The following is a 27865-nucleotide window of genomic DNA, read 5'->3' as shown; positions in this document are numbered from 1 at the left end:
AGATTGATAAATAGGAGATTACAAAAATAAAAATACATATATATATTCATTAAAAACACCATTGAGAAGAAAAAAGCAACCAGAATGGGAGAATGTGTTGGAGGGGAGGGACAAAACTAGGATACAGGGGGGAAAAAAAGTACTTCTAAAAGTGATAAGAAAAAGGCAATTTCCAATTTAAAAAAAAAAGTGGATATAAGAGATTTGAACAGGACATTTACAAAAGGAGATATTCAAAGAGCTAATAAATATATAAAAAGGTATTCAACAGCATTAGTCATCAGGGAAATGCAATTTAAAACGCAATGAGAGCAGCGCCTGGTGGCTCAGTTGGTTAAGCGGCCGACTCTTGATTTCAGTTCAGGGTGGTGGGATGGAGCCCCAGAGCAGAGTCTGTCCCTCTCCCTCTGTTCCTCCCCCTGCTTGTGCTCTCTGTCTTTCTCTCTCAAATAAATAAATTAATTAAATCTTAAAATAAATAAACACAATGGGATAGTACCTTGCAACCACTACAATGAATAAAACTAAAAAGATGGGAAATACTGTTGACAAGGGTGTTGAGTACCTGGAAAAAGAATGTTCATAATAACATTATTTATAATAGTTGCTACCTAGAATAACTTCAAATGTCTATCAACAGTGGAATCAATAAATAAGCTAGTTTCATGCATTGGAATACCACAAAAAATGAAAATATAATTAATGAAATACTGGTACAAACAACACAGATGAATCTTGCAAACAAAAATTTAAACATGCAAGAATATATAATTAATAATTTTATTTATATAAACTATAAAACTAGAAAAAAACCTAATCTGTGTGGATCAAAATCAAAATAGTGATTACATTAGGAGGAGACAGTGATTGGGAGGGGCATGAGGAAGACTTCTGGGTGCTAGTAATGACCTATAAGTTCACCTAGGTGTTTTCACCTGGCATAAACTCATCCATTTAAACACTTGTGATTTCAACACTTTCATAGATGCATGTTAGATACTTCAGTAAAAAATGTTTTCTTACAAAATAATATAGAAATATGCAGAGAGAAACTGCACAGCCTCAGGGGAAAAATAAAACATCCATCCTTAAAACAGAGGCAAACTTCAAATGCAGCCTCACTCATTAAGTCCAAGACAAGGAAATATGAACATGATGATAACTAAGTGAAAATGATTTATTTTTATCTCGATATACATCATCATAGCTCTTTATGTCTTTATGTGTTGTGCTTAAGGAAAAATGCATTCTGATGTCTGTAGTAAGAAAGAACAGATTGTAAATTCAAGAACCGCTTGAGTTTAGACTTTTCAAAAGTATGTAATTGTTGATTTTCTTAAGTAAAGATTTCTTCCTTGATTGCAACTGATTAGTAAAAGGAAATATCTTTCAGTCATATTCCTTTATATGGAATCAAAAACTTATTAAGATAAGTTAAGTATATGTCTATATTTGCATTTTTGTGTATTTAAATATGTATTTTATATAGAAGAGCATATATTTAAATACAAAGTTACACAAAAATATATATATTCAATCTTAAATGAATGGAAAATAATGGTAGGTATAATCCAAGAATCATTTTCACTTCTATTTGAATTTAGAATGCCTTGCATGATTTAAGGCATATTTATCTTCTTGATTAAAGTTTGTTTAGCCCAATATTAAAATTAGTCTGCACTACTTGAAGGCACAACATCTGATCTTGAAGAATTATATCTGCAATATATTGGTTAACAGAAAGAAGCTATCTGGGGGTTAAGTATTTTATACCAATTTTCATCCCAAAAGATCAGCAACATACTGATAAATGCGAATTGGCTGTAAGTTAAAATCAATCATTAAAATAAGGACATGACTGAAAGTAAAATGAAATTAACAAGATGGTCTGAAGTAAAAATTAGAATACCTCAGTTTTATTTTTCTTAGTTCTATTCCTGTATGTGTGTGTGTACATGTATGTGTGTGCATGTGTGTTTCAAGAAAGAGCCTTTGCCATAATAAAAAGATCACAGGCTTCAGATTCTGACAAACAAGTGTTCAAATACTGAGTCTGTTAATTATAAGCTGCCTTAGCAAGTTACTTGACCTTTTGTAGTTCTTATAATAGCATATACCTTGGACTGTGATTGTGGGATATAAGTTAATTGTTCTTTTGTGGGCAAACTCAATAGTAAACAGTGGTCAGATCATCAGTTAGATAGGTTTGTGCACAAGGTAATGAGTTCAGTTTGTGATATGGTCAGTGTCATGGGATCATCCAGTTGTACCATGATCAATAGCAAGTTGAATGTAGAGATCTGGGCTGGAGACATAAGTTACAGAGGCATCATACGTATGCGGCAAAGAAGCTGTGGACATGAACCAAGGCCCCTTGGAGGGGGGTGTAGGAAGAGAAGAGGGAATCTAGAATCCCTAGAATCTAGAAACCTAAGAACAAACTTTAAGGAGGCCAAGAAGATATTTCATTTATGAATTATAATCTGATGGTATGGATATACCATCCATTGCATTAGATTCCATATACAAAGGAACAAATTTGAGCAAGTAGAGAAAAACTTATTTTTTTTAAAGATTTTATTTATTTACTTATTTGGCAGAGAGAGAGAGAGTGCACAAGCAGGCAGAGCAACAGGCAGAGGGAGAGGGAGAAGCAGACTCCCCGCTGAGCAGGGAGCCCCATGCGGGGCTGGATCCCAGGACCCGGGATCATGACCTGACCTGAAGGCAGATGCTTAACCAACTGAGCCACCCAGGCGCCCCAAGAAAAACTATTTAATATGAACAACAGGTCACAAACGTCTCTGGGTACCTAAGGGCAAGAATACAACTGTACCTTGTAAAGGGCTGGAACCAGGAATAAGAGGCCTCAGGGATCCTGAGATTAAGCTCTCTCTCTTGCCTCTGTTTCTACCTGCATGTCTGCTTTATTCTTCTACAGATACACTTTATTTTTTTTCCTCTGAATGTGTGTTGGGAAGAGTTTATACCACAGATTTTGGGTTTTATGTCTCATCCATCCAAGAAGTGAACTCAACGTGAAAGTACAATTTAAGTCCCTATTCTGAATTTTGGAAACAGGTATTATTTCAGAAATAAATCTTACACATTTTTGCTGACTGCACCAGCCAGAGCTCTTCAGTCACTTGTATGGGGAGTGCTGAGTTCTTCACTCCCCTGGCCCCGTGCCTGCCCCCTGCAGGCAGGCTGACTAGCCCTGTGCCAAGAATACTGACTCCACTGACCACTTTCAGACACCACACTGGAAGGTGAGAATCAGGCATATTACATGGCTGCCAAATTACCTAAGTGGTAACACCCCAGAAATATAGGGGACTTTGATTTCCAAGAAGCAAAGTTTAACTGAATCCTATTCCTTCTTCCATCCCATGGATTATTCATAGTTTTTTTCTACATCTGGTCCACAGAAATCTTGTATGTCAGGGAGTATAACCTGCTGTGCTTTCTTAGAAGACAATAGAGTAATGCCTCATATCCTGCCTGCCCCTCAACTACTCTGTTTTCTCATCTTACCTGCCCTGGGTATGTACCTCCCAAATAAAGCATTAGAATATTAGGTCTTGCATCAGGCTCCACTTTCTAGGGAACTCAATTTAAGAGAGACAGCTTATTGTTTAGATGGGCTCCAATATACCCTCTGACTCTGTCTGCATGGGGCAGGAAGGCAAAATACCCCCAGCATGTCTGCTAGGACCCATCTGTGTGATTCTGCGGCTAAGTGGGCACAGGGAAGCTTATTTACAGAAGAGAAAAAAAAAAAACAAAAAACACTTCCATCAAATCAGACATCCCAAAAACTGTCTGACAAGCATTAAAAGTGTAGTGATCAAAGATTATTCTGCTAATTATTTCTCCTCCTCTGTGGGTCTGATAATTGCAAGTGTTTTCATTTTACATTTTTCCCTCTTTAAACATTTGAACGAATCTGATCATTTGAGATATCACTAGAAATATAATTATGTGAGAAAAAAATATTGGGAAATTTATTAAAACTTACAGCTTTTACAGATTGAGGTAGTGACATGATATACATAGATACATGGATATATAGATACAGATTATTCTATATAAAATTAAGTATGTAATTAGGGGGTACCTGGCTGGCTCAGTTGGTAGAGCATGCAACTCTGGATCTCCAGGTTGTAAATTCAAGCTCCACGTTGGGTGTAGAGATTACTTAAAAATAAAATCTTTAAAAAAAGTATGTAATTAATTTGTACCTTCAATGTACATAGAATTACTTTCAAATGTAACTGTATGCCCTTATCAAAATAATTTCCTTATAAGGTATATCTTTTGGATTTCCAGAAACCATACATTCACTTACTCAGTTCAATTTGCGGAGATAAAGTGGGGGGGTTACGGGCACAGTTGCCTTCTCTACCATAGTGGAAGACAGCAGCAATCGATGAGAAGAGTGGTTAGAGCTTGAGGATCCATCCATCTTTGTGCGACCTGTGGGGTCTGTGTTTAGACCTTTCAGGGCACCTCAAATCTCTGCCCTTTCATTGCTTCTTTTAAGCCTAATATACACATATCGTTGAAAGCAAAGATAATCTCAGCAAAAGAGAAAGTAATATAGAATGACATAAAATATTTCAAAATTAGCTCTTCTAACTACGGAGAAAAAAGTAAGTCACTAACTTTTCTTCATTTCCCACCTCACTATCAGAAGGCACTATTTAGCTTTCTTTTTCTTTAATGTATTCAGCAAATTGTATTAAACATATGATACATAGAGCACCATAGAAAGGCTATAAATACTAACCAAATTATATATCACTGTCCTTGGCAATAATAATCTCACAATCTGGTAGGGAAATCACTTTGTTTAAATAATTTGTTATGTTCTGAATTCAAGATGTTTAAAATGCTAAACTTTACTACAGTTATCATGTTCCCTTACTCATAGCAATTCTTAAATGAACCAAGTTAGAAAGTTAGAATTCCAGGTGAGGCAGTAATGCAAAAACTTAATCACTGTGTTTAAATTCTCAGTAAATTTCAAGCAATACCTAGAATCTGGCAATCCTTGTTGAAATGACAATGCTTAGGGAAAATTAAGAAAACAGCTAAGACATTTTATATTGACTAGATGAAAGACAATGTAGGGGCTCTTATACATCATAGTCTTTGTTACTTATTTTTATTAATTACATTATTTTAGCAGTCAGACTTCAGACTCAGAAAATCTAGGAGCTGGAGATCAGAGCAAAGATACTGCCTTTTTTTTTAACCCAAACCCTGGCACCGCACCTTTTGTGCTTGCTTTAGATGAGAAAAGAGAATTTAGAAAAGCAAATTAATTCTGACTAGTTTAAGTGGCTATTTAGGTCTCTAAATTACACAAAATAGTGTATGTAGTTGGAGGAATATGGGCTTTGCAATCAGTCAAATTGGATTTGAATCTATTTTTGACACTCCTTGCTGTGTAAATGTGGGCATTTTACTTAACCTCTTGGTGTCTCTGTTTCTTCTTTCTTAAAAAGGTGATGATAATATTTATGATAATATTTTTTGTAATAAATAAATTGCATCATTTAATATATGATACTCATGGGGCACCTGGCATGTGGTAAACAAAAGTATGGGAGACTGAGGAGTATCGGCAGCAGAATGATCTGAAGACTTGAAGCCTTAAAACCACCAATAGAAGAGTCCAGTAGGAGATCCTGGTCCTAGAAATGTCTCAAATAAGTCTTACAGAACAAACAAGACTTTTAAAAGAATGCTAACCACAGGAAAGATATTATAATTTTTTATGAATGACTTAGGGTAACAGTGTTATACTGGTCCTCTTTGTTAATAAAATTCTTCAAGACACATTATTTAGGTCAAAGTACCCCAGCCCTCACCTAACAGCTGCTTCCCTAATCATAGCAAGTTTCTCTAAGCAGAATCACCTGGTGCTCACACCAGACTCACTAGGAAGGTTTGGGGGAAAACACCCCCCCCACACACACACACAAACAGGTGACTAGGCACACCCAAGGAGCTCTGTTACAGTGGGTCTGAAGTGCATTTCCAACCATTTCTCAGGTGATGTTGGGCCTGGGACCACACTTTTTGAGAACTACTACATAAGGAAAATTTTCTTATATGTTTTCAAATATAATGTAAAATATAAAGTAATATAAAATAAATGGAAACATTTATTTACATAAAAATTAAATGATTAAAGGACATGTGTATATTTAGGGTAACCAACTGTCTCCTTTATCCATCCCCTCACTGAAAACCACAATTCAACTGAGACATTTTCAGAAGTCGGATCCTCCCAGGAGTAGGATCACACCAAGACTCTAAGCTGCATACTGCATTAAATCCTTCAATTAACTTTTAAATAATAGCAAACCACTTGTTGTTGGTTAAACTGTGTCCCCCCAAAAGATACGTTCCAGTCCTCACCCCCAGTACTTGTGAATGGTACTGGATTGTAAATAGAGTCTTTGCAGATGTAAGCGTTTAGGATAAGGTCATACTGGAGTAGGGTAGGGGTGTCCTTATAATAAGACAGAAGCACAGATGGCAATGCCATGTGAACATGGAGGCAGAGGTTGGAACACTGCATCTGCAAGCCAGGAAATGTCAAGGATTTCCAGCCATCACCATAAACAGCGAGACAGGCATAGATAGAATGTGTTCTTCCTCAGAGGCCTCAAAAGGAGCCAGCACTGATGACACTTTTGTCTCAGACTTCTAGCCTCCAGAGCTGTGACAGAATAAATTTGTTTTAAGCCACCCCATGTGGTACTTTGTTATGCCAGCTCTAGGAAACTAATACAACCTCTTTACACCAGGGCCTACAGGATTTTCAGCCTACCTCTTAAATTTGCTTCAAATCTCAATATTTTTTATTGTGTTTTCTCTCCCACTCATTTTATTTCTTTATCCTTAGGAGGGCAGCATTAAAGAAGGGATGTGAGAAGAAGGTAGGGCAAGTGTGATCATCTCAGCCTGAAGTCACTAGAACTCAAGAAAGTTGTACCACTATGGAAGTACTCTTCTGACCCTTTCCCCCTGGCTCTGCATCAGGTTTCTCGAGGTCAGGGCCCTCTTTTAATTATTCTGCACCCTTAGTTTCATCATCCTGGCTGGATTACTTACTTCTGGCTCTGATTTTTGGCTTTCCTCCTGGTTTCTCTTGACCCTTGCTCTGGGCTTTGACACCTTTTGCAGTGTCCTGCAACTGGACCTGGTAAAACTTTCCACTTGACCTTCCATTTTGGCTCTTGCCACTTGAATTTATCCAGTTCATCCGTGTCTATTCCTGAGTCCACTCTTAACAATGAAACAATCTCCTCACCTAAGAAGTCCACTCAACCTTGTGTTTTCTGAAGTAGTTCTCTTCATTGCAAGATCTTTCACATCCTTCTCTGTTACTTTTCTTCCCTTCTCCATGTCCCCTGACTTCCAAGGTCCTGCTAGGTTGACTTTTCATATAACTTCAGTTCTTCTCTTTTCAGACTGTGGTTCCACTGCCTCTGCTCAGTAATCTCCCTACATTTGCCCTTTGCTCTTTCTTGTCATGTCTTCTGTCTTCAGGACATCATCCCATATTCATCATTGTCCTTAATACTTGTTCCACTTTGTTGTTCCTTGCATTGTTGCCCGACACAGCGGGTCTCAACTCTGCCTTGTTTGCAATAACTATGTTTCCTGTAAACGCCCGACTTAAATGTTTTCCACACGAAAACTATACGAGGCTGATGGTTTTACATACAGAGGTTTGTTTTGTTAATGCAGGAAAATTTAGATATTTTGTCAAGGGAAAGGTATTTCTACAGACAACTTTGGTTCATTTGATGCCTCCTGTTCTACCCATTCTCTGTTCTACTTAATCACTGTGATGGACATATTGTGACAAAAGCTCATTTTCATCAAAAGAAATTCCCAAAGGGTTTGCTGCTTTGATGAAATGGAATAATTAAATACAGTCTAAAGGAAAGTGGTTGGAAATACATATAATAAAAATTTACTCAGTTTTCATGCTACTGGGAACATTTTTTCAAACCCTTGCTTCTAAATGGCACTCAGACAAAACCCCATGTGAAAGCTTTTTCTCCTTCTAGAAAAAAAAGCTTGTTTCTTCAGCAATTCAATCTAGAACAAAGAAATCAAAAATACTATGTACTAAAAAAAAAATCCACAGCAGAAATTATGTAGAGACAAGGCAAACTTAACATTAATAAATGAAGCTAATTAGACTTGATTTGCATATTTAACTCATCTTAATTACACATGGATTCAGCAAACATTTAAAAGCTGCAATCAATCTTTCACAGACATGGTTAGTTATTTATATGAAATAACAAAAACCAGGTCGTTGTTAATGATTATTCTGTTTCCAATTTATATGCCAGTGAGATTGTTTCAGTAATAATAATGGAGTATGTTTTTCTTTAAAAATTTGTAAACCTATAAGGTTAAATTTCTTTGGTTTCACGAGGTTATTAAAAAGAGATTTGCAGATGTGAATTAGAAATAACTAGAAAATTTATTAATAATTTTACTATGTATTAAATTGAGCCACATGAAATTGTGTACGAAATGATATTTTACCATTTGAACATATAAAAAAATGACAACTCTATATGACCCAATGTGTTTATTAAAGGAGAAGAAAAAGGTAAAAAAAAAAAAAGATTTGCAGAAAATGTGAATGTTATATAAATTATTATATTAAACGTTTGACCCTGTTCAATTAAAAAAGGATCTTTATAAAATTCTTGGACATTAATTTTTAAACTTGATAACTAAGGTAGTAGCCATAATAGAAATAGCTACATCTAGCTGGTAATGAGTAAGAGGATATTTTTTTCACAGCTGGTATAAACTTTAATTCTGCTCACCTTTGGACACATTTTGCTTTGTTTTCTTTGATAGTAATTTTCCTTGGTCCTAAAATTTGAAATAAAAATGCATAAAATATGGGCACCTGGGTGGCTCAGTTGGTTAAGCGACTGCCTTCGGCTCAGGTCATGATCCCAGAGTCCCAGGATCGAGTCCTGCATCAGGCTCCCTACTCAGCAGGGAGTCTGCTTCTCCCTAGGAACCTCCCTCCCTCATGCTCTCTCTCTCACTGTCTCTCTCCAATAAATAAAATCTTTAAAAAAAAATATGTGTTAAAAAATACATAGAATACAATTACACAATATAATTCTCTTTAACTTCAGTTAATTTTATTTAGGTAATTTTTCTTAAACATTTTTAGGTATTTTACTTTAATTATTTTCTAGAAATATACACAGGAATACTACTATGAGGAGACAGTGCTTCTGTATTGTGACATGAGGGTGTAGCAGGACTGATGAGTTGGCTGAGTAGAAAAAGGGTGCTATGGGCAGGAAAAAATGTACATAAAACTTTATTTATGAGCCAACTCATCTCTATAGTTAACATTATGAAGTGATGAAGATAATAGATGTCATCTCTGCTATCACAGAATTTGTAATCTGCATATTGTTACTATGTAATAATTATCATTTACTGAGCATTTGGCTATGTCCCAGGCAGCAATGTAAGCATTTTACATGAATTAACTTCAGTCCTCACAATGGCACCATCATGTAGATACTCATATTATTTCTATTTTACAGATGAAAAACTGAGGCTCACAGTGTTCCAAGGACATATTAAGTGGCAAAGCCCAAATTCACATCCAAGCAGTGTCACTCCAGACCCTGGGCTCTTAACCATTATATTATATGCATGCATAATATTCATCTGCTTAGATATATGCTCAAACATGACATGAAATTCAACTTTTCATTTTCAAATTGCATATTAGCTCAAAGTGCATTGATGCAATATATATAAATTCTATATACAATATAATAAATACTATAAAATAATCTCACAGTTTGACTCTTGCAGCCAGCTAATGTCCCAATAGCTATTGCACTCCTAAGATATTTTATGAATATTAAAATAAAGATATCTCTGACCCTTTGGTTTGGGCTGAATTGTGTCCTTTCAAATTTATATGTTGAATCCTAACTCTAGTACTTCAAAATGTGACTGTATTGGGAAATGGGGTCTTTAAAGAGGTAACTAAGGTTAAATGAGGTCATTGGGATGGGCCCTATTCCAATCTGACTGATGGTCTTATAAGAAGAGCAGACTAGAGCACAGATACACACAGAGGTAAGACCATGTGAAGATACAGGGAGAAGATGGCCTTCTACAAGTCCGGGCAAGGCCTCAGAAAGAAACTAACCTACCAATACCTTGATCTTATATTCTAGCCTCCAAAACAGTGAGAAAATACATTTTTGTTGTTTAAGCCACCAGTCTATGGTACTTTGTTATGGTGGCCCCAGCCAACTAAAACACCCTTAGTCCTCTCTGTGGTGTCAGAGGATGAGACCACCAGTCAATATCTGAAAACAAAACAAATAAATAAATAAAAATTGAATTTATCATATACTTCGGTGAAAAAGAGTTATACTAATTGAGCAGATCCAATTGCTGATTTTATATCCAGTTTTTGTGGAGAGTTTATTTTGGAAAGTTGGTTACAGAAGTAGGAGTGGGTTAGGTCAGTCTTAGAAGAGTGGTTTGTGTTGGTTATAAAGACTTACTTTTTGTCTGTTATCGAGGTGGAAGAATGTTAATAAAAGCTTTAGGAACATGTGCACTGTAGTGACTCTTTGGCCAGTTGGCTGAATTTCCAAATCATGAGTCTGATGCTATTTGGCTTTTCAAGAAGTGTTCACAGAAGTTAGTTGTCATTGATTAATTAGATAGTTTTAAAACCAGTTCTGGTTGTTTACTTGTAAGCAGGGCTATGGAACTGTTACTAATTGATTGGACAAGTTTAAAACTAGTTCTGGTGTTTGTTACCATGACGATGAGTCTTTTCCTAGGAAAGTGGTGATTTTTTTTTTTTTTTAAATTCTCAGTGGCCAACAAAATATAAATAGAAGAAATAGAAAAGACTACAAATTAATCTACAATTGCTAATATCTCTTATTTGTGTAGACATTATGCTAATCCTTTACACAAATTTCTCCAACTATAAATGGGAATTTAATATATTACCAGTTTCATATGGTACAGATTAAAAGAGTTACTCTGTGCAAAGTACTTAGTGTGGTGTTTATATAAATGAGAGATATGACAGTCACTGAGGATTAAATGTAATAATAAATAAAGCACTTAGCACAAGGCTTTAGTTACATAATAAACACTGAATCAGTGTAAAGCTGCCTCTTTCCCCAGGAGTCATCAACTATTTCCATGTACTTGTTTAGAGATAATGACAGAGTCAATGGGTAAATATGCTACTGGGTTAGAACCATGTTGTGGGAAAGGAGTTGAGAAAAATAAGACTGTGCACATTATATGGCATGACTAATCGAAATGAAAATAAATATTGGGAAGAAGACCAAGCTATTTAACCAAAAATGAGGTATCTGGTGAGGGTAGATTTTTTCCAATTTTCAGTTGTGATCACTCTGTAACTGTTTACTTTTTTACTTAACAACTGTTTATCAAATCCTACCACAGCTGTCTTGGGCTTTGAGGATAATAAGACTGGTGGGCAAGACAAATAAATTTCAAACAAGTTTCTCTTGTGGAATTATATTCTAGTGGGAAGAGACTAACAATAAACAAGGAAACAAATTCTTAAATGATTTTAGTTCAAAAAAATAAATAAATGATTTTAGTTCATGATGAGTGACATGAAAAAAATAAAACAGGGTGGCCTATTCGCTGGGTACCAACACCTGTGGGAAGCCCAGTTAAGCCCCAGAATTCAGGGGCTTAACACATTGGAAGCTTAATTCTCACTGATGGAATGTCTAGTTGGAAAGTCCTGATTGGTGGCTTTTCTCCTTATGGTAGTTCAGAAACTCAGGCTAGTTCCATTTGTGTTTTTCCATCTTCCAGAACACATCTGTGTATAGTCTGCAAGCAGATAAAAATAAAGAGCTTACAGGATTGTGTGGGATATTTTAAGGGCCAGGCCTACAGGTGACTTATTGCATGACTGCACACGTCACACTGGACAGAATTCAGTCACGTTGTCACACCTGACCTCAAGTCTGACTGAGTGCCCAAGAGAAAAAGGAAAGGGATTTTATAAAAGTTTCTGCTACTATAGGAGAAAATACAGGAGAGGAGGCAGGAATATTAGATATCAGACATCACTGAAAATGTTGTGTTTGAGTTGAAAGCAGCATGGGAAGAAGGACAAGGACATGTATTTAGCTAACGTGAAAACATCCAAGGTAGACAAAGCAGGACGTTCAAAGGCAGGAACATCCTAGGCCTATTAGAAGAAGAGGAAGGCTAATATGATAGTGTTGTTTTTGTGACTATATTTACTTATTTATTTATCCTGACAGGAAACAGGAGGTTTCTGGATCAGTGATCAGACCATTTATTTACTCACTGAGCAGCTTATGTTGATTTGCCATTTCCGCATTCCCCGTGGGGGGAAGCTGCGAGAGCCAGGTGTACCCCACAGGTACGGTGAGGTCATGTGTCATGAAAAGGAACCCCCAAATTATGAAAGTCAGAGCCCTTGTGCCCCTCCAAGGAGGAAAGGTGATGGGGAGAGGGGAGAGGGAGAAATCTTTGTTGGAAATGTAAACAGATCCTCTCCGGGAAGAGAAGAGATAAGCCTCTAGGCTTGCAACCCCTGAAATGTAAATGAATACCTCAGAGAGAGATGCACCTAAATCTCTCCAGAGATCTCTGTCTTTACAGTTGGATTGTTATTCAATCATCCTTTAATCCAGATGTAGTACTGTTTGCTCAGAAAGCCCTGACCATGCAGAAACATGAATATATTCATGAAGCACAGTGCATGAGAAGGAAGAATGGTAAAGGATGAGGTCAGATAGGCAGACAGGAGCCAAACAGTATGGAGCCTTTGGAACAAAGTAAAGACTTTGGAATTTATTCTGAGTATGATGGTAATTGTTCAGGTGACTGTTACCAGGAGCATGGCATGATCTGATCCAGGTTTTATTGATCACTCTACTTGCTGTGAGAGGAATAGATGGGGAGTGGGGTGAGAGTAGAAGCAAGGAGACCAATAAGGATGCTCCTGCTGTCTTTGGGCTCAGTATGATGGCTGATTTCCTGCACAGAGTAGTAATGGTAAAAAAGGGACAGAGGTGGGCATAGTAGGGCTTTATGTTGAAGAAAAAGCTGATGTGCTGGATGAGGGATGTGTGGGGGTGGGGGTAGAAGGAGAAGTATTGTTAATTCTCAGGTGTGTTATTGCCTAAGGTTTTTTTGTTTGTTTGAGCAACTGGTAGTGCCATTTACTTAGAGGGAAAGACTTGGCAAGAGTAAAGGCAGGCAGTTGAGAAATAGTAAGTCAAAGGTCTTCTTTTGCATATTCTGTCTGACGTGCCGTATCACCAGCAGGAAACAGATGACACATGAAGGTTGAATGTTTACAGAGATGTGAATGGTGTTAAGGGAACAAACACAGCACCCAAGGGCTAGCAACAATGGGAAGCCTTAAGGGGCAAGGGAAGGAGAACATTACTGGATACGGTGGAGCTGTAGCCTTGGGAGAGGGCCCACATAACATGAGCGGAATTAGGTAGAAAACAGGACCACTGACAAAATCACAGCTGAACAGGAAGGGAGCTAAAGTAGTCATTTATCTGCCCTCTATATCTTTCTGCTTTTTCATATCCTGCTGGTGCTTCCCTCTGGCTGAATCCAACCAGACGCCGGAGGGCTTGAGTGCCCCCAGTGATGTGATTGGTAGAAAGCAGGGCACAGACTCCAGGCAGGGCCACACAGGGATGAATCCGAGGGACAAGTAGAAAAAGCAGCACTGATTCCTCTACTACTCTTTACTGGGGTCTTTAAGGAAAGAGAGAGCTAAGGGCAGAAATGGTTTGGAAGTCATCAGCATTTCAGTGGTTTATGTTGCAGGTTAAGAGCTAATATTTGTTGGGCGCCTGGGTGGCTCAGTTGGTTAGGCGACTGCCTTCGGCTCAGGTCATGATCCTGGAGTCCCTGGATCGAGTCCCACATCAGGCTTCCTGCTCGGCAGGGAGTCTGCTTCTCCCTCTGACCCTCCCCTCTCTCATGTGCTCTCTCTCATTCTCTCTCTCTCAAATAAATAAATAAAATCTTTAAAAAAATAAAAAATAAAAAGAGCTAATATTTGTTAAGCTCTTACTTTGTGCTAGGCACTCCATCAACATTTCACATGCATCTTCCAATTTAATTCTCAAAACAAACCTAGAGGTTAAATATCATTACCTGAGTAATGATGTATTACCTGCGTAATGGTATTTAACCTCTAGGTTTGTTTTGAGAATTAAATGAGGCAATTGACACACAGTGAAGTGAAGCAATTTGTTTAAGGTCACACAGCTATCAGGTAGCAGATCCAAGAATTAAGTCCCAGACGTTTCTATTCCCAGGGCCAGAGATAGCAATCATCACTGCACGTAGCTTTTCTGAGAGAATCAAATACTGGAGCAATGACATATTGGGTCACATGGGTTTTTTTTCTTATAAGACTCTTCCCTCTTTTACATTTTTTTTTCCACTTCTTTGGAAGAAAACAATCCTGACAAGAATTCATCAAAGAAGGTATTCCAAATTTTAACATCCTGGTTTGGGTATTGCTTTTGATTAAGGCTGTTTGCAGACTAGAATATTAGTAACCCACATATGCCCTGTACCACAAAAAGAGTAGATTCACTTTTATCTTGGGAACAAAGCGAGATAGAAAAGATTTTTTTAACTTTTCTTAATTCATGAAACATTTATCTTCAAGTCAGGTTTTGTTACAGCAGCACAAATGTGGTCCGTCAGCATTTCCATTATAGCCCCATATTTCCAGGGCTTTTCAAGAGTGCCTTAGAGATTCCACTTTGAATTAAAACTTGGCATTCAGGATTTGAATCAGAAAACTCCATTTTCCTTAACAATTAATCAAAGAGTTTAGAGATTCTCACATTAGAAGAGCACCAAATGTAAAACTTTTATAATGCAAAAAAATTTCACTAATTTAAATATATATATTTTAAATATTAACACTCACTATGCAGGTGTAATATTATACAACTATATATGATGTTAATTCTAAAAGAAAATTAACTATAAAAGTTCCTAAGATAATACATGAAAGCTTATAACATCTTACACTTTGCCTTTTGGGTTTTGTAAGTAATTTATTTCTACTTTGGTAATTTAGAGGATTTGAAGTTCTCAGCATAATTGTTTTAAAGTTGTAGCAGTGTCAAGATTGTGAACCAGAATAACATGGGTAGGGGAGATCCTGAAAGAGTGCCAAAGTATTTCAACATATTTTTGTGAAATTTAAATTCCTGTGGGGAAATTTTGCATACTGTGAAAAGGGATTAACAGCATGCATTAGTTCTGTAAATAAATATTTGAAATTTAACTTGCTGAACACAATGGCAATAGTAAGGACTCAATAGAGCCTAGTTATAAAACCTTTCCAACTTTGCTTAGTTCCAAACTATTCCATGAATGTCCTATAACAATGAGGAGACATGCTGACAATACTCTATCTTTCCGATCTCATTTTGTAATCTTTTATGCAATCTTTCCTCCAGCCGTAATGGTTTAGGACTAAGTAATCAGAGTAGATGAAGCCTTTTAGCAAGCCTACTCTACTTCTGATTTACTTCTGTCCATCCACATTGGTTTCCTTGCTATTGCAGAAACACACCAGGTAAACGCCTATCTTTGAGACATTTGCTCTACCTTTTCTTTCTTCCTGGAATGCTTTTTTTCCAGATGTCTCCTTGGCTTGCTTCAATCCTTGTTCAAACCTTACTTGTTGTGTGTGGTCAAACCATATCATTCTACTTGATAATTTGGTTTGCCCTTAGCCCCTCAATCCCAAAACTCATAATACCCCTTACCCTGTCTGACTTTTCTTCTTTTCACAATACCTAGGATCTTCTAACACACTTTATACCTTTCTAAAATATCTATTTCCACCCTCTCCCCTTATAAAGTAAGGTTGATGAAGACACAGTTCTTTGTTTTATTCACTGACAGATCCTAAGCACCTAGAATTGTGCCTGACATAGATTAATTGCTCAAAAATATTTGTTGAATGAATACATTGTTGAATTAAATCTGAATTTTAACCCATAACAAGAATCTACATCCAGATACAACTCTGGTTCTTCTACAAAATTTGTGTTATTTCCCTAAGATAATTAAGAATGCCCTTTGAACATTGGTTTCAAAATGAAACTCCCCACATTTAAAGCCCCTGTGTAATGTGTTATGAGCCCAGTTTGCTTGAAATAATTTAAACTGAAGTTTGGAAACTTTTGTAGTTAATTTTAATTTTAATTATTATTTGGAAAAGATGACCAGAATGGGTAGATGTGAAATATAGTTTTCATAAAACAAATGCTTAGTTTTTGTTAAAAGTGTTTTATAACATTTTTATACATATAATGATATTAATGCCAAACTGTGGAAACTCAGGAATTAAAACATGATCTCATAATCTAAAACAAACAAAAAAAGAACCCCACATCCCCAGTAGTAATGGCAATGATGTGCTGAAAACAAGCACCCTCTATAAGGGCTTCACTACTTGGCCCCATGGCTTGAAAACTATGCTAATTGCAAGCCGGAGTCATATAGTGAAATTTCACCACCAGCTCAATAGCATAAAAGTGACGATACTAGAGTTCCATTGCACAGACAAGCACTAATGACACACTTATGAACATAGCCTGGACTGATTCTGAGTGGTAGCTGATAGCAAAAGCTAGTATTTTCAATCATGAGACTGTATTAACTTTATTATTGGACTAAAGCAATACTTTTTTTGGGGGGGTAGTATAAGCAGTTTATTTGGTTGCTATCCCAGGAAGTAGAAGTGAAGAAGCAAGGAGTGAGCTAAAGAAGAGAGCAAGACCCAATAAAGGATACATTCCTGATCCAGTTACCCTATGGGCAACTAAGGCTAAATCCTGCTGAGGATTCTCTGATGAATAATTGTAGAACACACAGTCTTAGAAGCATTCCTTTAAACAGCACTGTCCAATAGGACTTTCTTGATGATGGAAATGTTCTATGTCCACATTGTCTGCTATAATAGCCACCTGGAATATGGCTAGTATGACTGAGGAATTGAGTTTTTAATTTTATTTAATTTTAATTAATTTAAGTGTAAATAGTCATATAAATGGCTGGCTAGTGACTACTCGATTGGACAGCTCAGATCTAAAGGATCAAAGTTCCAGGCATTAATCACTAATTCCCATCCCACATTTGTCAAGGTATATGGAGGAAGGGGTATAACTCTGTCATACTTCCAACCTAGTCTGCATGGAGGCTAAGATATCTGCCACGGTTGGGGAGAAATCCCTGAGGAAGAAAAGTTGAGAGGAACACTGTCTTGGTATAAGGAAACTTAATGCAATACTTTAAAACAAATAAAATTAATTACCTTTTGATTTCTTTCACACATTGAATGGCATTTATTTGATTTTATTTCTGCTTTGTCTTCCTAGGGTAACTGTGAGCAGTCACTTTATGGTCACATGCATTCTATCAATGATGCCACCTTCACTCCTAGGGTGAGTTCAGTTCTCCCAATAAATACTTTTAATATTTCATATATACAAGTTAATTTTATTGAAACAAAGTACCAGGAGAAAATGGTAAGTTAACAGGGCAAGGAGAACAAATTCTGGAATTAATTTATAACAATGGAAAAAACATATAGATAGTTTGGGTTGTAGAAGTTTAAAAAACAACAGGGCAAGGAGAACAAATTCTGGAATTAATTTATGACAATGGAAAAAACATATAGATAGTTTGGGTTGTAGAAGTTTAAAAAACACACACAATATACAGTGGTAGGAACAATGAGGAATTCTATCTTTAACTTCACTTAAACACATTTTTAAAAGCGTCTTGTCTAATGCAGGCTCAAGAAAGTAAGTGGGATATAAACTTGTAGATATTAATGTAGAATCATAAAAATAATGAAAATGCTTGAAAGGAAACCCAAGAATAAAAAAGCCATCAAAGAAAAATAGACTTTCTTCAGGTTAAAACAGAGCAACCTTGATTTGACAGCTTTTCAATTACTCATTGAAAGGTTTCAAATATATCTTTTTCCAAATAAACTGATGACATAGCAGAAGTGTTTATCCACAGCTTGAGGTATTCAGATATCAGGATGATTTCACCAACTATGAAGATTATTAAACACTGCTTTGAGTTGCTAAGCTAATTGAGGTTGTCTTTAAAACAGTACAGATAATACTCATGGAAGGATGATTTAAGTTTGTTCTTTCTCAGATGAAAGCTATTTGACTGATAGATGACCTCTCAAGTCCTTTCAAACTCTATGATTTATTTATAGCTAACATTTTAATTTGTCTCTAAATTCCCAGTAGAGTGTGAATCTTAATTCCATACCCCTCTTCTTTCCCAATTAGCTAAAAAATTAATCTGATAGATTACCTACCTCTAACTTCAAAATGACAGCATTGTCAAAATTCTGATGCTATCATGCTGTTATTATTCTTTTAGATAGAAGAAAAATGTTCACTAAAAATTATTTCTTCTAAGGGAATGTTATTTGCTCCAACTAAAATTATGCTGGTGGCATTGTGAATGACACCTGGAATGTTAGTGATGGGCTCAACTGCAATTATATTTTAACAAATTCATCTTATTAAGGAACTTCCATTTAATTGACTCTGTTGAGCCAATATATTACGGCTTATTTCTAGGTACAAAGTAAAATTTATTTTTAGCAGAATATAGAGCCATTTAAGCACTGTGAACCCATATGATATAGGATATTTATGCTAAAAATCTATTAAATGGTTTATAGTTTCACATACCCTAAGAAAATTGAATGGAAGCTAAGATGAAATAAATTATTTTGTGAGTCAGGCGGTTTATTTTTTAGCTAAAAAAGAAATGCCATTTAACATCCCAAATAATACAATTAATAAATATAGAATTAGCCAAATTAAATTTATTCATTTAGCAATCAAGGGACACATACATTAAGTACATATAATTAAAAGGCAAGATGATGTATATGAGGTCCAGGTGTCCAACATCAAAGTGGCTAACTTGTTTTTGTTTATACACTTTGTCCATACCAAAGGACTATTACCACACTCTTCCAAATCAACATCCCCGGGCCTCATTAAATGCTTCCATTAACTTATGTCTTCTTTGCTGTAAATGTGTAATAACTATTAAGGAAATTATATTTTATGATGATAACTGACACGGGTGAAATTTTTGGTCACATATGTCAATTGTTTTGAAAACTTTTATTTCACATACTTGCCAAGGAATGTCAATAGATTAGGAGGTAGCAGTGACTGAAAGAGCACAAAGACTTTTACTCAAGGACGTGGCATTGTGACACAGTTCACATTGAAGCAAACTATCAGACAAAGCTGTCATAATAAATGCATTGTACAGTGCATATATAGCAGGCAGAAATTTGAATATTTAGAATTAGACTTGCTAATTATTTGATGCCTTTAGGGATATGACTTCAAGTTGCATTACTAGTTAAAAATGCATTTAGCTATTTATATAAACATAATTTAGGAAAGTTCTACAATTTTAGATTTGTAAGCAGAAATCACAAATGTAAAATTCATTGTTATCTAGCTAGCAACCAAGAATCACAGAAACAAATATACAACATATAATGGTTTGGTATGGTCCTAAAAAGCTATGTAAATTGAATTGTATTTCTATGTTGTATTATTAGGATTCTGGTATCTTTATTTCTGACTAATCTTCCCATTGGAAATAGATACTTATTTAAAACTTCTTTTTTTAAAGTAATCAGCTATTGAAACATTTTAAGGAATTATGAAAGGGTTTAACTAAGTCCATTTTGTAAAGCAAAAACAAAAATTAAAAAAAAATTGACAATCGTTGGACACAGAAAATTCAATATAAATTAAAAACAAAACAAAACCAACAACTATGTAAAAACACATAGCAAGAAAATGAGCAAGGTATCCCTATCAGAGTATCCTCCACATTTAATTTTCCAGGAAGTAGTCTGACCTGATGGAGATTCCATCAGGCCTTCTGGTAGCTCTCATTGCATCCCCCAAGAGGGATGTGAGAGATAGGAAGGGTATTGAAATCAGATTAGAGAACAAACATAACTCTCTGGGAATGAATGTCTAAGTAATAAGGGAAAACCTGCTGGCTTAGAATGTCTATCAATAACAGAAATAAATATAACACATTTTGTATGTCAAAATGGCCATAAAATCAAAATGAAACCATCAAAAAGCCAAGTACTAATAAAACATAAAGGTATGGAAAAAGGTTAAGTCCAGTCTGCATTTTCTATCCCTAGGTATCTTACCCTGCACTTTCTACCCTTAGGAGTCAGAGGTTATGGATCCAGGTTGTTTGATAAGGAGTGACCCAGGAAGTCAGGTCTAAGTCAGCTTCAGTTTAAAGGTCATTAAGGAAAAAATTGACTTTCAGAATTGATTGAGGCATCATGGATCAAGTGAGATGTATTAAACTCAAAATTACACAGCATTCCACTGAAATCCTAAAGTAGATTCACTGCTGGGAACAGATTTTACTGCTTAGAACCTCCCAGCCACTTTCCCTCATTCTTTGAAGACTAGAGTTCCTAAATCACTGTCTTTCTCTACATATGTGGCCCACGCACCACTCTGACCACTTCCTTGTCTGCATTTTTTCCAACACCCTTTTTCTCCTCAGCTATGTATTCCTAAAGTCAGACTCTGAACACCTTGTCATTAACTGTAAATGTATCATGTCCAAAATCTCAATTCCAAGCACGCTTTTCTGAACATATCTGTTTGTCTTTCCAGGTCTTAAGTAAATCCAGTACAACAAATTTTCTCCCTCACTGAGAGCTCTAATCAGTTAAAATCTTACTCACCATCTTATCACCCCTTCTGCCTTCACTTAGCATTTTACCCCAGCTTAGGTTCTTTAGTTATCGTTCTATCAATTCCATTGCAAAGGACTTTAGTTCAATTTGACCTCATTTCCTCTATATAACATACCTGGCAAATCTACATTCTTTATAGAAAAGATCTAAATATGTGGAGATTTTAAAATACTATATCATCAAACTGGTTGTTTTCTGTTTTTTGTTTTATTTGAATATAGTTGACACAAAATGTTACATTAATTTCAGGTGAACAACTTAGTGATTTGAGAAGTTTATACATTATGCTATGTTCATCACAAATATAGCTACCATCTGTCCCATTACATTGCTATTAAAATGTCATTGACTATATTCCTGATGCTCTGCTTTTTATTTCCATGTCTTACACATTCCATAATTGGAGGCCTATATCTCCCTCTCTCTTTCACTCATTTTGCCCAAACCCCCACCACCCTACCCTCTGGCAACCATCAGTTTGTTCTCTGTCTTTATAGTTCTGCTTTTTGTTTGTTTACTCAATTTTTAGATTCCATTTATGAGTGGAATCATATGGTATTTGGCTTTCCCGGTCTGACTTATTTCACTTAGCAAAATCCCCTCCAGGTCCATCCATGTCGTCTCAAATGACATGATCTCATCTTTTTTATGGCTGTGTAATATTCCAATGCATATGTATACCACATTTTCCTTAACCTTTTGTCTATTGATGGACACTTAGGTTGCTTCCATGTCTTGGCTATTTTAAATAATGCCACAATAAACATAGAGGTGCATATATCTTTTTGAGTTAGTGTTTTGGTTTTGCTTGGGTAAATACACAATGGTGGAATCATTAGCTCATATAGTATTCCTAAACATTGCACAAGGGTTCCTTTTTCTCCACACCCATGCCAACACTTATGTCTCTTGTCTTTTTGATTTTAGGCATTCTAATAGGAATAAGGTGATATCTCATTGTGGTTTTGATTTGCATTTCCCTGATGATCAGTGATGTTGAGCATCTTTTCATGTGTCTGTTGGCCATCTGTATGTCTTCTTTGGAGAAATGTCCATTCAAGTGTTCTGCCCATTTTTTAATCAGATTGTGGTTGGGTTTTTTTTTTTTTTTTTGGTCTTTTTGGGGTTTTTTTTTGGTATTGAATTGTACGCATTCTTTATGTGTTTTGGATAACTCCTTCTTGGATATATCATTTGCAAATATCTTCTCTGATTCAGTAGGTTGTCTTTTTTGTTTTGCTGATGATTTCCTATGCTGTGCAAAAGCTTCTTATTTTGATATAGTCCCAATAGTCTATTTTTGCTTTTGTTTCCCTTGCCTTGGGGGATGTATCTAGAAATATGTTGCTATGGCTTATGTCAGAGAAATTCCTTCCAGTGCTGTCTTGTAGAATTTTTGTTGTTTCAGGTCTCTCATTTAGGTCTTTAATCCATCTTGAATTTATTTTTGTGTATGGTATGAGAAAGTAGCCCAATTTCCTTCTTTCACATGTAGCTGTCCAGTTTTCCCAGAACCATTTATTGAAAAGACTGTCTTTTCCCCATTGTATATACGTATCTCCTTTGTCATAGATTAATTAACCATAAAATATGGGTTTATTTCTGGGGTCTCTATTCTCTTCTATTCATCTAAGTGTCAGTATCATACTGTTTTGATTACTACAGGTTTGTAGTATATCTTGAAATCTGGGATGTGATATCTCTAGCTTTGTTCTTCTTTCTCAGAATTGCTTTGGCTATTCAGAGTCTTTGGTGGATCCATACAACTTTTAGTATTATTTATTCTAGTTCTGTGAAAAATGCTGTTGGTATTTTGATAGGGATTGCATTGAATCTGTAGATTGCTTTGGGTATTATGAGCATTTTAACAATATTCTTCCAATCCATGAGCATGAAATATCTTTCCATTTGTGTCATCTTCAGTTTCTTTCATTAGTGTTTTATAGTTTTCAGAGTACAGATCTTTTACCTCCTTATTAAGTTTATGACTAGGTATTTTATTCTTTTTGATGCAATTATAAATGGTGTTTTGTTTTTAATTTCTCTTTCTGTGACTTTGTTGTTAATGTATAGAAACACTATGGAATTCTGGGTATTAATTTTGTATCCTGACACTTTACTGAATTCGTTTATTACTTCTAGTAGTTTTTGGTAGTATCTTTAGGATTTTCTATGAATTGTATCATGTTATCTCCAAATAGTGACAGTTTAACTTCTTCTTTACCAATACAGATGCCTCTTACTTCTTTTTTCTTGTCTGATTGCTGTGGCTAAGACTTCTAATACTATGTTGAATAAAAGTGATGACAGTGGACATTCTTGTCTTGTTCCTGAGCTTAAAGGGCAAACTCTCAGTTTTTCACCATTGAGGATCTTGTTAGCTGTGGGTTTTTTATATATGGCCTTTATTATACTGAGGTGTATTCCCTCTAATGTATTTCTTCTTTTGTTCTTTTTCTTTTTAATCAATGAGTATCCATAGTGTTTTGTTTGGCTTTCTTTCTTTCTATTTTTTGGGGTTTGTGGTTACCATGAGGTTCATATATGACATTCTAAGTAAATAGCTGTTCATATTAATTTGAAAATCAAGTAAGGTCAAATACATTCTAAAAGAAACTCCCTTCCCCATTTTATGTATATGTTGTCATATTTTACATATTTTTATTCATATTTTTCTTATGTCTAATTATGGTCATTTATTTTCCATTTAAAGAAGTCCCTTTAACATTTCTTATAAGGCTGGTTTAGTGGTGATAAAGTCCTTTATCTTTTGTCTGAGAAATTCTTTATCTTTCCGTTAAATCTGAATTATAACATTACTGAGTAAAGTATTCTTGTTTGTAGGTTTTTTTTTTCCCTTCAGCACTTTGAATATATCATGGCACTCCCTTCTGGCTTGCAAAGTTTCTGCTTGATAGCCTTATAAGATTTTCCCTTGTAGGTAACTTTTTGATTCTCTCTTGATGCTTTTAGGATTCTCTATCTTTAACTTTTGACATTTAAATTATTATGTGCTCTGGTGTTGACCTACTGGAGTTCATCTTGTTTGGAACTCTCTGTACTTCTTGGACTTGGATGTCTATTTCCCTCCTTAGATTATGGAAGTTTTCAGTTATTATTTCTTCAAGTTTTCCACACCTTTCTCTCTCTCTCCTTCTGTGACTCCTATAATGTGTATGTTTGTTCGTTTGATGTTGTCCAAGAGATCTCTTAATTTACCCTCATTTTTTAAAAATTCTTTTCTCTTTTTTTTTGCTGTTTAGCTTCTGTGCTTTCCATTACCCTGCCTTTCCGTTCATTGCTAGTTCTTCTGTGTCCTATAATCTACTGTTGATTCCCTCTACTGTGTTTTTCATCTCAGTTATTGTATTCTTCAGCTCTGACTGATTCTTTTTAATATTTTCTATCTCTTTATTGAAGGTCTCACTGAGCTCTTCCATTCTTTCCTCCAGCCCAGTGAGTATCTTTGTGATCATTACTTTAAAATCTTTTTCAGGCATATTGCTTATTTCTATTTCATTTAATTCTTTTACTGAGTTTTTTTTTTTCCTTGTTCTTTCTTTTGGAGCATATTCCTCTGTCTCCCCTATTTTACTTTACTTTCTGTGTTTGTTTCTATGGATTAGGTAAAACAGCTACTTCTCCTAAAATTGAAGAAGTTGTCTTCTGTATGGTGACCCCTATGCAGGCTGTATGTGCTTGGTGACTGTTGGTGGCTGGCTGGAGCTGTGGCTGTATATGTTAGTTACTCTTTTAAATTTTTTAAAATTTTTATTTAACTATTTATTTTTGAGAAAGAGAGAGAGAGCACACACAGGGGGAGGGGCAGAGGGAGAAGCAGACTCCCCACTGAGCAGGGAGCCTGATGCAGGCTTGATCCCAGGACCTGGGATCATGCCCTGAGCTGAAGGCAGATGCTTAACTGACTGAGTCACCCAGGCGCCCACTAGTTACTCTTTTAAACTGTGACATGTCTCCATCTCTCCTGCTATTCTCTGGCCATTCTCTCTGTCTTTGGTTGCTCAGTAACTGTTTAGTCAGCACTCAGTTCTTCTTCAGGAAAAATTGTTATATTAATAGGTTTAATCTGGTGTGTTCTGTGGAAGAGGAGAGTTCAGAATCTTCCTATGTTGCCATTTTAAACTGAAACTTTTTTTCTTTAAATTAACTTTAAATTTATGACTCCAAAGTACAAATAACCACTCACTATTACTTAACATTTGTATGTATGTATGTATGTATGTATGTATTTTAGAGAGAGAGGGAGGTGGGGGAAGGAGCAGAGGGAGAGAGAGAATCTTAAGCAGGCTCAATGCCCAGCATGGAGCCCAGTGCAGGGTTCAGTCTCACAACCCTGTGATCATGAACTGAGCCAAAATCAAGAGTTGGACGCTTAACCAACTGAACCACCCAGACGCCCCACTATTACTTAACATTTAGATTATATTTCTCTAGTGTGTTCACTTTTCTATTCACTTAGATTACTTTTATAACTCCTTCTTAAATATCCTCATACTCCTACTTCCCTCTCTTCCACAAACTCTCTTCCTATATCCTTGACTCATTCTTTAGTGATAAAATAAAAACCTTCAGAGAAGAAATCTCTTGTTCCTACTTCTACATCTCTACATATATGGGCATCTCCACTCATCGTTAGTGTCTCACCTTCAGTAATCTTAGAAGGACTTTTTCAGTTCCTAAGAAGTTTTAATATTTTGGTTGTACAATAAATTTCATTTCCCATTCTTCTTTCACTCTCTTCATAAGTTTACGTTACAATTATTTCTTTTTCCCCCTTTCTGTAGGACTATTTTTATCTATATATAAACATGTTCCAAATTTGTCTGTTTAAGTTTGAATTTCATCTCTCAATCACTTGCTGTCTTACTTTTCCTTACCTTCCTTCCTTACCTTTCCTTACTCTTGATTTTTTGTTTTGTAAATTTGGACTTATTTAAAATTGCTTTTAGTACCAAATCTATGAAATATACATGAAAAATTTGAGAGCTCTCTTTGAATTGCTGATTTATAATTTGATTACATTATTGTCAGAAAAAATATCTGCATGATGTCAGTTTTGGAGATTTGGTAGGACTTGTTTGTGGCCTTGTGCATGGTCATTTTTAAAACGCCCTATGGAGGCTTAGAAAGAATGTGTGTTCTTGTTTGGGACACCTAGTTGTATATTTTAGATAAAGATTGCTGTAACTATAATTGTGCAAATCATATAAAAACATGATTTTTTTGTCTGTTTAAAATTTTATATTATGAGAAATATTAAAATCTCCCAGCATTCTTACGGATTTTTAATTTTCAGTTAAAAAGAAATCATTTATAGATTTTTATATATTCTATTTTCAAATGCCATTTTGCTTTATATTTTGTTGAGACTCAAATTGTTAGATGCATGTAAATTCATGAGTCATATCTGCTTCATGAAAACTTCCTTAAAGACTTATGTAAAATAGCCCTGTTTGACACAATTAAAACATTTTGCTTTATATGACTTAATTTGATCATATTTACCCAATGTATCTTTTATCATCCTCCAATTTCCTTCCTTTTTTATGGTTTCATTTTATTTCTCTTATAAGTGGTATATACTGTTTTAATTTGTGTTTTTAATAAAATCTGAGTCTATTAATAGCTGACATTAATTGGTCTACATTTGTTATAATTACTAATATATTTGGATTTACTTTTACAATCTTATTTTATTTATTCTATTGTGTAATTTGCTGTTTTTTCCTTTTTGTCTGTCAAAATTTGTTACTCTTACATTTTAAATATGCACATATTTTATTTCTCTAAAATGTCTACAATTAAATAATATTGCTATTCTCCCCAGAATAGCACAAAGAAATTAAAACACTCAGACATTTTCTAGACATCAGTTTGCCATATTACATGTTATTTTTATTTTACATTTTGATCCCACCTTGAAACAGTTGATATTTATTAGAGCTACCAATATATTTTTATTAATTCATTGTTTACAATTAACTTATTTATTTTTTCTCCTTCTTTTAAGGTTTCATTTTCTTCTTACTGAAGAATACTCTCTAGTAGTTCTTTCAGTGAGGGTGAGTAGGCAGTAAGTTTCTTGGCCTTTGCATATTTTATTTTCATTGTGATATTCCATTTTCTTATGGATTTATTTTTGCCATGGAAGTCTGCTCTCAATCTAGTAGCTGCTCCTATGTAGGTAACCTGTTTGTTTTTTCTCTCTGATACTTTCTAGTACATTTAATATTTTATTTTCAATATCTTTGTCATGTGTGTATATGTGGATTTGTCTCCTTTTTTCCTTCAAAATTTGATGTGCTTCCTCAATATGAGCACCCTTGTATTCTGCAATCCCAGAAAATCTTCAGCCATTATTTCTTTAAATATTGTTTCTTGTCAGTTCACTCTAGTCTATCCTTAAGACTCTCCTTTTATCCTTAGGTTGAAACCTTTTGTTTAGTTTCCCAAGTTAATTAACTTGTCTTTATATTTCCCATGCTTTAGTTCTCTATGCTGAATTCTGCTGGACTTCTTTAGATCTCTTTTATAATTCACTAAATATTTGGCTGAATCTAGTTTACTATGTAATTTTTCTATTGAGTTTTTTTTTCCAATTTTATTTTATTTTTTATTATGTTATATTAATCACCATACATTACATCATTAGTTTTTGAAGTAGTGTTCCATGATTCATTGTTTGCATATAACACCAAGTGCTCCATTCGATATGTGCCCTCTTTAATACCCATCACAGGGTAACCCATCCCCCCACCCCCCCTCCCCTCTAGAATCCTGTTTGTTTCTCAGAGTCCATAGTCTCTCATGGTTCATCTCCCCCTCCAATTCCCCACGCCCCTCATTTTTCCCTTCCTACTATCTTCTTTTTTTTTTTTAACATATAATGTATTATTTGTT

The 27865-nt window shown here is 35.3% G+C and overlaps 1 protein-coding gene across 1 annotated transcript in view; it reads left to right on the top strand.

Annotated features, from left to right (window-relative positions):
• Positions 1-17238: 17238 nt before the first annotated feature.
• The window catches only part of LOC102727532 (THO complex subunit 6-like), a 263513-nt gene continuing 252886 nt past the window's right edge, over positions 17239-27865 (top strand). Inside the window, exon 1 of the mRNA XM_081813681.1 lies at positions 17239-17585. Coding sequence (XP_081669807.1) covers positions 17550-17585 — 36 coding nt within the window. The 5' untranslated portion in view covers positions 17239-17549. The remainder of the gene's footprint in view (positions 17586-27865) is intronic.

The sequence above is a fragment of the Leptonychotes weddellii genome, chromosome 3, assembly GCF_054177405.1.
Source record: "Leptonychotes weddellii isolate Sample4059 chromosome 3, ASM5417740v2, whole genome shotgun sequence".
NCBI classification, from domain to species: domain Eukaryota; kingdom Metazoa; phylum Chordata; class Mammalia; order Carnivora; family Phocidae; genus Leptonychotes; species Leptonychotes weddellii.
This window is presented reverse-complemented; position numbering and strand designations above follow the sequence as displayed.